Source organism: Panthera onca, chromosome A2, assembly GCF_046562875.1.
Source record: "Panthera onca isolate mPanOnc1 chromosome A2, mPanOnc1 haplotype 2, whole genome shotgun sequence".
Taxonomy (NCBI): Eukaryota; Metazoa; Chordata; class Mammalia; order Carnivora; family Felidae; genus Panthera; species Panthera onca.
The window spans coordinates 16,378,609-16,393,410 of record NC_138340.1 but is presented as its reverse complement, the minus strand read 5'-3'; the positions used below and the strand labels follow the sequence as shown (position 1 = coordinate 16,393,410).

The following is a 14,802-nucleotide window of genomic DNA, read 5'->3' as shown; positions in this document are numbered from 1 at the left end:
ATCAGATTTGTCTGGTATTTCGTTTTCTATCCCTTTATTTTCAACGGATCTGTATTTCTTTGTTTTAAAGTTATGTCTTCAGATAGTACATTTCTGGAGCTCATCATTTTTTGAGCAATGTGAAAGTTCTTCCTTGTCCGATTTGTTGAACCGGTTCGCACTGAATTGCAAATGCTATCGAATTAGGACTCAATACTGCTCTTTGGTGTTGTATTTTCTATTTATGATGCGTAAGCCAGCAGATCTCTATTTTAAGGTCGATAAAAGCGGTGGCATCTAGATTGGTTTTCGGTGAATAACCGGGAGGTGGGAATCTTGGAGGTCTAGCTGGCTGGGAGTTGTGCCCCGGTGGAGGGGGAGGGGGGGTAGAGGGGGGACCCGGGTCCGGCCAACGCGAGGGCAGGGCCGCGGGCCGCCGCGAGGGGGCGCGCGACAGGCTGCGGGCACCAGGATTCCCATGGCGTCCCGCGGGGGCTTTCTGGGCCTCCAGCTCTGCCTCCTGCTCCTCCAGCCTCTGCTCGGTGGGGCCGATGGGCGGCAGGCAGCGAGCAGGCGGGGAGGGGGGCTGGGCTGCTGGCGGGGAGGGGTCGTGGTGAGGGTGCGGGGGTGGGGGGGTGGGGAAGCATAGACGAAGGGGGAAGGGTAGGCTAGGGGTGCGCTCAGGCCAGCTCCTGTGTCACTGGTCTTCCCCAGGTAAGGATTACCGCCCCAGCCAGGGTCCTGCGTTGACCTCAGGAAGCCCAGAGACGCCGTCGCCTCCAGGGCTCCTGGAATCCTCGATGCCAGTATCCACCTCAACCCCTGGGCCTCCAACACTCACAGTGGGAGAGGCTGCAGAGTCCACCCAGACCACTGGATCCCAAACGTTCTCTCCTCAAGGTACTGCTTCTGTACAGGTTGGCACAGGCCTGCCTGGGAGGCCAGAAGGGAATGCTGCTTGGCTGGGTAGACCGCGGGGTCACAGTCTATCTTGGAGGGTTTGCGAGAAAACCTGGCTCTGCCCCCGGAGGCATCCGGAGGGGGTGGTAAGGGACAACGGCTGCACTTCCAGTACTTTCTCTCTCTCTCTCTCTTTAATGTTTATTTATTTTTGGGAGAGAGAGAGAGAGAGAGAGAGAGAGACAGAGCATGAGTGGGGGAGGGGCAGAGAGAGGAGGAGACACAGAATCCCAAGCAGGCTCCAGGCTCTGAGCTGTCAGCACAGAGCCCGATGTGGAGCTCGAACCCACAAACCGTGAGATCATGACCTGAGCCGAAATTGGACACCTTAACCAACTGAGCCACCCGGGTGCCCCATCCAGTCCCTTCTCTTTAGTGAGCCAACCAGGATGCGGCCACAGGTCTATGAGGATAGTTGGGGGAATGGCGGCCCCCAGGAGGAAGTGGCCCTGGCACGTGAGCCTGCAGATCAATAACAAACACATATGCGGAGGCTCCCTCATTGCCAGCCGGTGGGTGCTGACCGCTGCCCACTGCGTCACTGGGTGAGTGTCCGGGCCCCGCGCTTGGGGCCCCTGGTCAGGCTCTGTGACCTGGAGCCAGTCTTGTCCCCCTCCCTGAGCTTCTTCCTCTTCCTCGTCTGGAAAGGAAGTCCCAGCCCCCTACTTTTTATTCAGCCTGGAATGAGGCCCTGGGAATTAGCCTTTCCACCAAGTTCCCACACGCTGCTCTGGTAGTGCTGGGACCTCCTTTGGAGAACCACTGGAGACAGCGGTTAGGGTCTGGGGCCGGGGTGTGGTTTGCAGGCAGGCCGGTGCCTGACGGCTGGCTTAGGAGACAAGGGCCAGGCTGGGAAGAACCTGGAAGGCGTGGGAGGGGATCGACGTGAAGGGCATCTTCCCACAGCCATGAGGACTATACAGTACGGCTGGGAGACAAATCGTTATATCCTAATTCCAAAACGACACTGGTGGTTCCAGTTGAAGACATCGTTTGCCACCGCTTTTTTGACGATACAACTTTGAGGCACGACATTGCCCTTGCTCTGCTGGCCTTTGCTGTGAATTACTCCTCCTACATCCAGCCTGTGTGCCTCCCTGAGAAGTCTTTCCAAGCAGAAACTGGGACGGAGTGCTGGGTGACTGGCTGGGGCCGACCGGAAGAAGGTGAGACTGATGGGGTGGGGGGGCAGCTGAGGGGGCACCCTGGTGCCCTGGGGGTGGCCCACAAGCCAGAGGGAGGGACAGGGAGGCTGGTTCTTTCCCAGGAGGACATACTGCCGGGGTAGCATCCGAACTGCGTTAAGAATGGGTTGGAGGGGCACCTGGGTGGCTCAGTCGGTTGGGCGGCCGACTTCAGCTCAGGTCATGATCTTGCGGTCCGTGAGTTCGAGCCCCGCGTCGGGATCTGTGCTGACAGCTCGGAGCCTGGAGCCTGTTTCAGATTCTGTGTCTCGCTCTCTCTCTGCCCCTCCCCCGCTCATGCTCTGTCTCTCTCTGTCTCAAAAATAAATAAGCGTTAAAAAAAAAAATTAAAAAAAAAAAAAAAGAATGGGTTGGAATGTTAGCACCCGGAGGCTCCGGGGCCCGGGTACCAGAGATGGTGGGTTCTCTCCAGCACGGATTTCAACTCTAGGGGGACGAGCTGTCCCTCCGGGAAAGTACCTGCTGTGGCCATGGGACAGTACCTACTGCCCCAACGTCCTCTGAGGAGGCACTGAGTGTGAGCGCCCCGAGCCAGAGCCAGAGCGGGTTTGGGGGGCTCTCTCCGCTCATGCAGACCCTGACTTGTCTCCTCGTAGTTTTAGCACCGATGTCAGTTCTTCTGCAGGAGACAGAGCAACACATTCTTCACCACAAGAAATGCAACTGGATATTGCAGACACAGTTAGGAACGTTTCGCAGCATGGTGAGAAAAGGGATGATCTGTGCCTATCGAGCAGAGAAGAAGGGTATCTGTAAGGTCAGTTCATGGCTCCACTGTGGCCCCTGCAGTGAGCATGTCCCCTCCCAGTTTCCTCGTTCGCAAGCGGCACGGCCTCCTCCTCCCTCGTGGCTCCCCTGAGCTGGCCTGGCCTGTTCCATCAGAGGGGAGCAGTCCCTGCTGGCCTGGGGGCACCGCCACAGTGTGGGGAAGCTGGGGCAGGTAACGCTAATACCAGAAGTTCCTTTAATTGAGTTCCTCCTCTGTGGCACTTACGGTGTGAGCCAGTGTGGGTATTGACCCCCAATAGCTCTGTGAAGCCACATCATAACCCCGCGGCATAGACGTCGTAGCGATTATACAGATGAGGTGAGGTCCAAAGATGTCAGCTCCAGGTTCCCCCGTGGGTGCTTGCAGGACTCCTAGAGGATGAGTGTTTGGGTTTCTTGGAAAGAGAACAGCATTGTAGGGAGAGGGATCAGCATGTGGAGCAGCTCAGAGGTCCCAGGGAACGTGTCACATTTAAGGGAACGTTTTCCAGGTCTGGACCAAATGAGGTGGCAAATGTGGCCAGAGAAGAGGGTTGGAGTCAGAGTACGCGTGGCCTGGGGTGCTGGTCCAAGTTTCTAGACGCCGTCTGGGCAGGACTGTGGGCTAGACGTTTGTTTCCATCATCTAGGCGATGGTGCTGAGTCCCGAGCGGGATGTGGGAGGGTGAGGGGGTGAAGGAGGTGTGTCCAACATTGAATCATGAGCTCTGGGTGACTGAGTGCCGTTGAGGGAGGGGGCTCGGGAGAGGTTAGGAGGGCTGTCTGTTTCTGTCTGAGCTGGTTGGTGCGGGTCCACCAGAGCGGGTCTGGGAAGGACGTGCGGTGCTCTGGGTGAGGTGGGGGGGTATATGGAATGTCTGAGACTGTCTGGACACAGGGAAGTGATGCATGCATGGTGTTGGATATGTGGGTTTAAGGTCGGGGAATTTCAGGTTACAGGTGAGGATTATGGGATCCCCCCCCACACAGGGTCGATATTCAAAATATTTCACATCCTTTGAGGCCCAGGACCGAGCAATCAGAGTAGACACCAACCTTAGAGCTGGAGGAGGACTCTGGAGGCTGTGCCAGGAGATGCCCCTTTGGTGGCTGGGTCATGGGAGGCTTGGAGAGGATCATGGGGGTGCTCAGGGTCAGTTGAGGAATAGGGGTATTCAAAGAGAATTCAATATATTACCAGCACTGTTGCTGTACTGGGGCCTACTGGCTGTACATCCCTGAGCACCTGGGAAGGAGGAGGATTTCTCAGAGGATGTTAAACGTTTCACTTAGCTTTCGACTCTCAAATGTTCCCAGAAGCCAAGGGCTGGTGCAGGCTCAGGGGAGGTCGTGGGGAAGCCCCATGCGTGCCCATCTCCCCGGGCCCTGCAGTGTAATCTTAAGCCAGTTCTGATGTTCATTCTCTTCTATCCCTGTGTTTTGTTTTGTTTTGTTTTTTCTTTCTCCAGGGAGATTCTGGAGGCCCCCTGGTCTGTGAATTTAATGAAACATGGGTCCAGGTGGGGATTGTGAGCTGGGGCATTGGCTGTGGTCGCAGAAATTTTCCTGCAGTTTATACAGAAGTTAGTTTCTATAGGGACTGGGTCACTGATCTCTTGAGTCAGGCTTGCTCTTGGGACTCAGCAGGCTTTTTCATACTTCTGTGCCTGGTGCTGCCCCTGGGCATCCTGGTGGCCCCATGATCACCCCTGCCCACTCCCCTCCTGTTTCTGACTCTTAACACTGGGCCTGTCCTCCAACCTCCCCCTCCTCCTCATTGCCCTTTCCTCCAATGCTGGTTGGGATCCACTGACCCCGTAGAGAGCTACCCAGTAGAGAGTGGCAGTAAGCCCGGAGCCCTGAAAGTGTCCCAGCCTGAAGCCCCAGTCACCTGCCTCGGCCACACCCACACCTTGGCTGTGCTCTGCCTGCTGGGAAGGAGGCAGCCGACCTGCCACGTGGAGCCCGGTGCTTCCCTGACGCCTTGGAGAGCTTCTACCAAAGAAGAGACCTCGTGAGCAGTGAGACAGCATTCGACCTGGCTGTGGCCTCAGGCTTTCACCTGAGCGTGAGCTTGGTGATTGTGCAGGCGGTGTCACCACGGCCCTGCTGAGGTCTGAGGCCTGGGGGTTCCACATCTGACCCAGGTGTCTGGGACTGGGCGAAGTTCCCCCCTACCCAGTGCAGATCCACCTGGATCCTGCTGGGGCAGCCCCGCGATGGGGCCCCCTTTCTTGAGTACCCAGTGGCCACATCCAGGCTCACCCCAAGTCGTGCGGAGACATTAAGGAGTGTGGAGATCTTAGATGTCAATGAATAAACATTTGCAATGCATTCTTATTTGTTCTGAAGTTCCGGTCTCCTGAACGTTGTGGGGTTGCCTATGACATGCTCTGTAGAGAACTAGTTTCCCACGTGGCAAAGAAACTACTCGTGGTTTTCATGGAGCCCTTGAGGGAGCCGTAAGTCCCCACCTGCTCGGGTGGGAGTCCTCTGCATGGTTTTAGCTCGCTGGGTCCTGCTCCCTGGACTCAGTATGTTTGCCCGGAGCTTCGTAGCTTAATTACCAGCCCCTGGAGCTCAGAAGAGAGGATCACAAGAGACCAAAACTGGAAGCAAGAATGAAGTTAGAACATGAGAAATATTCCTTCTCTTCTGCCTCTTCCACTTGCTGCTATCGCTGCCCATTTTATTAACAAGCATTTGTACTCTCAGAGGGAGGAAGGCAAGGGAGATTCGGTGTGGGAGGCACTGGTTCATTACCCTTATTCTCTGGTCCGGTGTCCCAGCATCTCTCTGTCTGTGTCTGGCTTCTGATCAACTCCTCCCAGTCTCCTGTCCCCTGTCCTTCCAGGGGTCAATGTTTTAGATCCCATATATCCGTGGGCTCAGAGGGCAGTCCGTGTCAATCCTATATGTTGTGGGAGGAAGGCTGGGGTTGGGACCGAGCTTATTAATAAGTATTGAACCATCGGCTTTAAGAAGCCACTGAATATAAGTGGGTTAACCCAATAAATTTAACTTCTTCCTAAGACATCCTAATCAAGTGTTCTTGGTCTGCAGGTATCTTTCCCCCCATCTTAAGGCTCCACTCAGCCTTGTGGTTCATGCTTTAACTGCATCAGATTTCCCCGGAGAGCTTGTTCAAATGCAGATCGCTGGTTCCACTCCTAGAGTTCGTAGTCCTGTAGGTGTGGGGTGGGGCCTGAGAACGACATCTCTAACAAGTTCCAAGCACTGCCTCTGCTGCTCTGGAGAACACTGCTGTCATTAACAGGAGGAGAGAAGGCAGCCTCCTCTTGACTGCCTTGACATGTAAGTGACACACATCACTTCTACTCACCTGCTAGTCATGGGAACTCATTATGTGGACCCCCTTAGATACCAGGCAGGGGAATGTGGTCCCCGGAGCTGGACCCCTCCCCCCATCCCCCAACTAGACAAGAGAAGGTGGAATCTTGGTGGTCAGGTCCCAATCTCTGTCACACCCAGCGGATGTAGAGACCATATCCTTCTGGAAAAATGCTCTGTGAAGGCCCAAGGCCCGGTATACGCCATCATCTCTTTCAAGACCATCCCCTTGGTGGTCTGTGGAAGAGGAGGCATGTATTTCCTTCTCACGACTTCCCCAAGAGTCCTTGTTCCAGTAATAGGTCCAGCTCAAACACCACTTTCCTAAAGACGCCTTCCCGGGTTGCCTAGCCTTAATGTTCCTTTCTTGTGCTTTCTGTATCTTTTCAGACTCTCAAATCAATATAAATTGTCAGCCTTTCGAACGCACCGAGCCCGGGGAGGGGACCAAGGGTGCGGTCAGAGGCTGGGCGACCAGGTGGCCTCACAGGTCCTGGGAATTCGGGCGGGCCTTCACTACCCAGACTGGGGGGGACGCTGTCACCAGCTTAAAGCAATTGGGAGTGTTTTCATGGGCTTGGCCACCCGGGGGGCAATCACAGATCAGGGGCTCCGAGGTCATTTTCGAGGAAGAGGCACGAGGTGTGCCAGCGCAGATGCCGGAAACGCGCCCGTGGGCGTCGGGGAAGGCTTGGCGCGTTGTCACGTGCTGGGGGCCCCATCACATGACTGGACCCCCGTCACGTGCTGGGGGTGCCCTCGTGCGTCAGGGGCGCCCTCACGTGTCGGACTCGCGGTGCCGCGTGCCTGGGCCTGCAGGTGGCACCTCCCGGGCCTCATGGCCGCCTCGCCGCCACCCAGCTGCGCTGGAGCCTCGGGGCCCTGGGGCCTGAGCCGCCGCCTCCTCCTGCTGCTGCTGCTGCCGCTGCTGAACTCGGGTGAGGCCGCGCCTCCTCCGCGGCCGTGCGTTCCGTGTGTCCGTGTGTCTTCTGCCACCTCCCCCCGCCCCCCAGTCCCCGCTCTGCCCCTCCCAGCACCCCCCCGCCCTTGAGGGTGGCCCCTCGGCGTGGCCCGCTCTTTGGCTACCTGGGACTCTGTGGACCCCGCCTCCCCACGGTCACCCGCCCTCCACCGCCACCCCTCAGGATGGCGCCAGCCTCCTGCCGCCCTGGCCTCCCTCAGGTGCCACCCGACCTGCCGCCTCCTGGGGACCTGCAGGGCGGAGGACCCCCTGCATTTCCTCTCTCCCCATGCGCAGCCACTTCCTCCCCAGCCCACGCGGGCCTGGTGGCCGAGACCGAGCTGCCCTCCCGGGCGTGGTCGGGCCTCCCCGACCCCAGGCCGCTGCGCAGGCGCTGCAGGCCAGAGGCGCGTGGTCTCCGCGCGCTGAAACCGGGATGCCACGCCCCCTCTTCGCCCCCGGCCCACTCCTCCCGTTGGTGCCCCTCTTGTCCTCCGAAGACGCAGGCCCCCAGGTGCTGTCCTCCTTGAGTGCCTCTAGCCCCCAGGGGCCCCTCCGAACCCCACTATTCAGCACCCCCCCACCCTTTCTTTATCAATCAGAGATACACCTCCTGTTCAAGGTCAGGATGCTGACCCTGCTCTGGACCGCAGGCCCTCTCCGCGCTGCGCTGCTCGGTCATTTTCTTGGAGGTCTCCAACCTCTCCCTCCCTGTCTGCCGAGCTGCCTCTCCCCGCGCCTTCCCCTCACTGCCAGGTTTCTCCAAGTAACAGTTTCCACTTGGTGCTGCCTTCACTGCTTCCTCGCTTCTCCCGTAATCCGTAGCCGTTCCGGCCATGCCTCTGTCCTTGTCCCTGACTTTTCTACCACTTCCTCCGTCCTCACTTTTTCCAGTCCCTTGGTTTCTCCAGCCATAACTCCTGATTCTTCTCTGCCTCAGGGTAACTCCCTTGCTCCCAACTCCTTGGGGTCCAAAGCTGAGGCTCTCATCTGACTACAAACTGGGTTCTCTTATTCTCTTCTCCTCAACTCGGTGGATAGGAGGCATTGTTCCCTAAAATCCGAAAGTGGGGGTTACCCAAGACCTAGCCATCTGCCCGCACCCCACATCCAGCTCACCATGCGTGTTCTCACTGCCACTTCCTCATTTAGACTGCCTCTTTTCTTGCCTGTGTCCTGCGGAGCCTCTGGTGGGATCACACTGCCTGGTCGGTCATCTTCCTACTTTACTCTTCACAATAGAAGCCTGACCATGTCACCCTTCCTCTGGCCTCCCTCCTCCCACAGGGTCTCTTTGCTTCTCGGCCTGGCTTCTGAGCCTCCCCCCCTCCGTGACTGACCCCGACTTTCCTGCATGGCATCATTTCTTGTCATCATAGAGCCTTGTCCTTTATCCTCTGGAGGCTCTGGCACACACCGTGGTGTTTCTTTCGCACGGAATGTCATTGTCACTTTTCCGTTTTACCTTCTTTTCATCTTTAAGACCTGGCACAATCACCCTTCTTCTCAGAAGCGTCCTCGTCCACCACTTCTTCTGGGCTCCCCTGACACCTGTGACCTGGTCCCTGCATTGATCGCACACAGGCGACTGTGTGTGTTTACTCCTGTCTCCCCTGCTGGACAGGGTGTTCCTAGAGGGCAAATACAGCCGGTATCTGTTGGAGACACTCTGTCCCCTCCCTGGCCTCGGGCTCCAGGCTGGGAATGGAATGAGGGGGGAGGGAATATTTGGCGAATGAACAAATTAACCGATTCATGACCTCTTGCTTCGTTTCTGTTCCCCCTTTTCTCCTCCAGGTTATAAAGAAAACAATTCCATACCAGGTGGGGAGGGTGAGCCCCTGCGCCAGGAAAACCTCAGCTCCTGGGAGGGTGTGTTCTGAAGAGGGTCACACAGATAGTGTTTCTGGGTGTGTGGGAAGCAGGAATTTAGTCTGACCTGTGTGCTTTCCGAAGGGCCTTTTTCCTTAGACTGCAGGGATGGCGGGCTGGGTTGCTCCTGCTGTTCAAGGCCTTCTGTTGTCACGGGTCCTCCCTGATTTGTTACGAATTGTTCAGTTGCTGAAGTTACCTCTTCCTGCTTCTGTCCATGCCCCGCTGCCATCCTCCCCTTCCCCGTCCTTCCAGCCTTTCCTGCATGTCCAGTGCGTATCTCTGCTTGTGCGTATCCTCGTCAAAATACACATTGTGGTTTTGTGCGCATGTATTTTTAACTTACGTTAAATGGTGTTTCTCTAGATCCCTTTCTGTTTCCTCCAACTTATGGAACACCGTGCGAATACAAATAGGTCAAGGAACACACGCATCATTTTTTCAGAATCAGTTGAGGGTAACATACACGGTGACTCCTTGTCTCTAAATACGTAGGTGTGTATTTTCTAAGAATATTCCTTTACGTAGCCGTAGTATCAACTTATCTACTTATTACTTATCAACCACTTATCAACTTCACACATTTACATGGATACCATACTTTTATCTATTGTCCGTAATCTCATTTGGTCAGCCCTCTGCATTCCTATCAGCCATTTGTGAACAGACCTACTAGATGCAGCTTTTGTCTGTTTTTGCCCATCTCTAACAGATGAAAAATGGCTTCTTGATTTAATTGACATTTTTCTCATTAGTAAGGAGTTTCAGCATGCCTCAATGTGCTTTTGGCCTCTCGAGTTTCTTCTTCTAATAAATCGCCCTTACCCTTGGCATATTGCCTGTTGTTCTTTTTTTCTTGTTGATTTCCTAGAGTTCCATGTATGTTCCTAATGAAAGTCTTGTGCTGATTTTAGGTAATTGCAAACATTGCCTCCCAGTCTGTCATTAACTTGATTAATCAAAGTAATCAGTTTGATGCTTTATGGATTTTTTAAAAATGTTGATTTATGTTTGAGAGAGAGAGAGTGCGAGCCAGGGAGAGGCAGAGAGAGAAAGGAGACAGAGAATCTGAAGCGGGCTCTGCACTGACAGCAGAGAGCCCGACGTGGGGCTCAAACCTACGAACCGTGAGAGCATGACCTGAGCCAAAGTCGGATGCTTAACCGACTGAGCCACCCAGGCGCCCCTGTGGACTGTGTTTTGAAGTTTTGTTGAAGGAGCCCTTTCCCACCCCATGTCACACAGTTCATCATTAACTTTACATTTTCACTTTTTAGGTCTTCGAAGCTGGTAGGAAAGAATCCAGTTTTGTTTTTCTTACTTTCTTTATAGTGAGTCAGTTTTCCCAGCACCGTCTACTCAACATGCATCTTCCACCCACCGATGGTGGTGGCTCCTTTATTTCCATTAAATTCCTATGTTCCCAGAACAACCTCAGGCTCTCTGTTCTTTTCCATTGCTTCCATCTGTCAGTCCTTGTCAATACCACACTATTTTTGTTATTATGGTTTTGGTGTGTGTCTAGATATCTGCTAGGACAAGTGTCCCTTTATGTTCTACTCTCTCAGAGACTGAGCTATTCATGGACCTTTGTTTTTCTATGTCAGTTGTAGAGTGTAAAGTTTCCTAAAATCCTAACTTGGAAAATGACTTTATAGATTAACATTGGGAAGAATGACATCTGAAATGTCTAGTTGTTTATGTAAAAGCAAGGTCTGGCTCCCTTCCTGGCTTCTGACAGTATAGTGTCATTTTGTATGTGTTCCTTAATGTTATATGGTGTTTGCTATAGGTTTGTGGCATCTAACTTTTGTTAAGGATTTTCTTTCCGTTCCTACTTTGCTAAGTAACAGGTGGTGTTTGGGTTTTTTTTTTTTTTTTTTAGTCATTAGTATGTGTTGAGTTTTTCAAATGTTTTTTTCTGCGTCTACTGAGAAAAGCATGGGATCTTTCTCTTGAGAGAAAAAGAACTGTTTATGTGGAGAATGCTCTAAGGGCTCTTCCATTGTGGGACCACCCTTGCACTCCTGGGACAATCACTACATGATTGTGATGCGTTTTTTCAAAATACAGCGTTGAGTAATATTTTATTTATAATTTTTGCGTCTGTGTTCACTCATACGGTCGTACAACTTGATTGTTGGAAGGACGTGTAAACTGAGGCCGTGTAAGCTGTGAGTGGGGGCTCCGTGGGCTCCATGTGGAGGCTCTTTCTTGAATGGCCTGTGTACAGATTTCTGACACAGAAGTCAGGAGCTTTTCTTAGCTCTGAGTAGTGTGGGGGCAGAGGCCTTTTGCATCTGAGAGATACAGCAAGCTTATGGCCTTTTGGAAACATGGCCTCGGGACTTCTTCCAGATCCAAGAGAATGTATTTCTTGTCCTGGGGCATTTTCTATGCTTCTCCCTTGTTTTGAGGTTCCCAGCTAATCTCTCCCTGTTGTCTCAGTATCTCTGTCTCTCCTGTGATGTCTTTATGTCTCTGGCTTGAAGCCTTTTATCTCTGTCATTGTCATTTTTTTGTCTAGCGCAGTGCCTTTCTCTCACCCTGTCTCCCCATCTTTGAAATGAGAACAAGACCCTGAATTTACAGCTTTGTGCAAATTGTCCCGGGGTGGGGTGGGGGGGCATCTCAGTCTCGGGTATCCTCATTCTCCAATATGTGGTCACCGTGTCTCCCCGGCACACTTGTTCCTGAAGTTTGTGGCAGACCCTGGTGGTCGGAAGATTTGGACATGACCCGACATTGGCCCTGGGAGGTGAGCCTCCGGCTGGAAAATGAACACATATGTGGAGGGGCCCTCATTGATCTCAGCTGGGTGGTGACTGCTGCCCACTGCATCCAAGGGTGAGTGTGGCCCCTGTGTCCACGGCCTGGAGACCCAGGGCTGCCATGGGCCCAGCCCATCCTCCTCATTTCCTCTGTGAAACAATGTGGGAGTTGGGAGGTGAAGGGGGAGTAGGAAGGGATATCCGGAATGGGGAAGAGTCCTGCTCAAGGTCTCACAGGGCACCAGGGGCTGAGTTGAGGCAGGAGCGCAAAGCAGCCATGACTGCATCCTGAGCAAGGTGACAGGAAAACCCAGCATACACTCCCCTGCCCACCCCCCCAGTCCTCAGACACCTCCCCCCCCTCCATGCACACAAGAACATACACGTATAGCAACACTTGCACGCTTGCATACACCATACATAGATGAGGCCGGCTTGAATCAACTTGAACAGGGAATGAGGAGGCAGCAGCATCCCTGGCCCTGATGGCCTCCAGGCTGGATTAGCAAGATGGAAAGAGCAGAGCACATCGGGCAGGGCTTCTGCTGAGGGAGAGGGTCTTCGGCGGAGGTAGGAGCACTGCGTTGTTTGGAAACCTGACGTCGACTGGCTGAGGCCGTGTGTCTCCCGTAGCACCAAAGAGTACTCCGTGATTCTCGGCACCCCCAAGCTGAAGCCCGTGGACTTCCCGAAGGGCGTCTCAATCCCCGTGAAGGACATCATCATGCACCCCAAGTACTGGGGCCGGACCTTCATCATGGGTGATCTTGCCCTTCTCCAGCTTCAGACTCCCGCCATCTTCGGCAAGTACGTGCAGCCCATCTGCCTGCCAGAGGCCAGCTACAACCTGAAGGTTGGGACGCAGTGCTGGGTGACTGGCTGGGGCCAGGTGAAGCAGCGCTTCTCAGGTGAGCACGATGGGTTGAGGGTGGGGTGTGGAACCACAGAGGGCGTGCTGCCTTCCTTCTGGGGCCTCGGCTGCTAGACCCTTTCACGGTGCCTCTCAGGAAGCTTGTGGCTGCCACCTCTGGGCAGTTGTTGGATGTGTTAGGACGGTCCTCACGGTTTACACTGCTGGGCCTGCTGTGGGCACTAAGGCAGGTCTAGTGACGCCTGCGCTGGGCACGATCTTTTGTGTCTTACAGAAGCTCGGAGTCAGGGAATCATAAATGTACTCACTCACTCATTCATTCACCTGACGAGCCTCGAGCGTCTGGCGCACCCCAGCCCCCTTGCGTTGGGAACACGAGCCCTACCTGCGGGGCGTCGTAACTGAGTGTGGGGGTGGGGGCGCAGGCTGGCAAGGAAGGAGGCCAAGACTTGGTCAGGTGATCTCGAGATCCAGCCGGGAGGGATCTGGGAGGAGCATCTGAGAAGCCTGAAGGAGGAGCGACTATTAATCAGGTGACAGAGGGCACAGCCGGTGCCAAGCTCAGAGGCTGGAGAGAAGCAGTGTGGGGTTGGGGTCTCCAGCTGTAAGTGGTTGCATTGAAACTTGGGTTGTGGCCTGCTCGGTTCAGAAGCAGCTGCTGCCCAGAGAGAGGGATCCTGAAAGCCTCCGAGGGTGAGGGGCTTGCCAGACATGGTCCGTGCTGCAGGGAGACAGACAGGTGAAGGCGGGCACGGGGGTGTGAAGGGATGTGGCTCAGCCGAGTGTCAGAAATGGCGGTGAGAGGACACTGGGGAGAGGCCAGGGCTGAGTGGAGTCAGAAGTTCTTTCTCACCCCACTGGGCTCCTCCACAGCCAACTCCACGCTGACCCCAGAGCTGCAGGAAGCCGAGGTGTTTATCATGGACACCAAGAGGTGCAACCGGATTTACCGCAAGAAGTCCCTCATCCCCCACCTTGTCCCCCTCGTCCTGGGGAACATGATCTGTGCCACCAATTATGGAGAAAACTTGTGCTCTGTGAGTTTCTGGGCGGTTCTGGCAGCTCTTCTCTTGGCAGTGACTCCCAGGGTGGGGGCAGGGGAAGTTCCCGGGGAGGGGTTTGCTGGGCTTTTCCCTCTCTGTCAGCATCACCAGGCAATGCTCTGCTCCCATCCCCTGTGACTTTGACTTTGCCTGATAACCCTGGGATGGGTCCACAACTGAGGAGCTGAAGGAGGAGGGCCCCATGTAGTGAGGACCTCAAGGAGCGAAAGAATCTTCCAGGCAGAACTCAGGGTGGGCATTCTGGGTCCTCTGGGGTCCTGGGTCCCCACGGGGCCCAGGGCTTCCATTGTTCCTCTCTCTTTGCCTAGGGGGATTCTGGGGGTCCGTTGGCTTGCGAAGTCGAGGGCAAATGGATTCTGGCTGGGGTGTTGTCCTGGGAAAAGGCTTGTGCCAAAGCGCAGAATCCTGGCGTGTACACCCGTGTCACCAAATACAGCAAATGGATCAAGCAGCAAATAAGTAATGGGGCTCTCTCAGGCCCCCAAACCTCTGCCTGGCTTCTACTCCTGTTCTGGCTGCTGCAGCCCCAGATGGGCCCCTGATCTCTCTTCTCTCTTCTCCCTGCTTTGCCTGTGCTTTATGGGTCCAGGTCAAAGTTAGACCCAGTTCCTGTGTCGGTATTCAACAAGAGTCAAGGTGGGGAGAGTGGCCCCCGGGAGGATGGGGCCCTGCTTTGGCCTCCCCATGGGGAGGGATGCGGTGGATGACTAGGCCTTGGGTGACCAGGAAAAGGGACGTGTGGCCTGGAAGAGCTCTGGAATTGGGGACCAGGATAGCCGGGATTAAATTTGTGCAAATGTGAGCTGGCTCTGTTCTTTTTTTTCTGGGCGACCCTGGGAGGTTAGGGTGGGTGGGAGGGCAGGGCCTCCGAGAATTCATTCTGCCAGCAGACTCCCCATAGTGGAGGCAGATGGTTTTTGCTATATCACTAGTCCAGGGCCGTAGAGAAAGGGCCTGGGCCTCAGGCCTCAGTTTCCTCATCTGTAAAGTGGGCCGGCTGGAAGGGGGCAGCCGAAGCATG

The 14,802-nt window shown here is 54.9% G+C and overlaps 2 protein-coding genes across 6 annotated transcripts; both read left to right on the top strand.

Moving 5' to 3' along the window:
* The first annotated feature begins 442 nt into the window (after positions 1 to 442).
* On the top strand, positions 443 to 5,228 carry LOC132674480 (serine protease 44-like). Its single transcript, XM_078443145.2, has 6 exons — positions 443 to 521; positions 694 to 879; positions 1,316 to 1,484; positions 1,846 to 2,105; positions 2,741 to 2,847; positions 4,361 to 5,228. The coding sequence occupies exons 1-6, from the start codon at positions 458 to 460 to the stop codon at positions 4,592 to 4,594; spliced, it is 1,020 nt and encodes a 339-aa protein (XP_078299271.2). The 5' UTR covers positions 443 to 457; the 3' UTR covers positions 4,595 to 5,228.
* A 1,397-nt stretch (positions 5,229 to 6,625) lies between these two features.
* LOC132675577 (serine protease 45-like) lies at positions 6,626 to 14,583 on the top strand. 5 transcript variants are annotated; one of them, XM_060627891.3, is made up of 6 exons: positions 6,626 to 7,180; positions 9,001 to 9,075; positions 11,775 to 11,922; positions 12,480 to 12,754; positions 13,591 to 13,754; positions 14,090 to 14,583. In XM_060627891.3, the coding sequence occupies exons 1-6, from the start codon at positions 6,814 to 6,816 to the stop codon at positions 14,321 to 14,323; spliced, it is 1,263 nt and encodes a 420-aa protein (XP_060483874.3). In that variant the 5' UTR covers positions 6,626 to 6,813; the 3' UTR covers positions 14,324 to 14,583. The 5 variants fall into 5 exon arrangements, with proteins under 5 accessions (XP_060483874.3, XP_078299263.2, XP_078299264.2 ...); XM_078443137.2 differs by having other exon boundaries at positions 6,632 to 7,180; positions 9,001 to 9,027; XM_078443139.2 differs by lacking the exon at positions 6,626 to 7,180 and adding an exon at positions 7,641 to 7,717 and having other exon boundaries at positions 9,001 to 9,027.
* Positions 14,584 to 14,802: the final 219 nt, after the last annotated feature.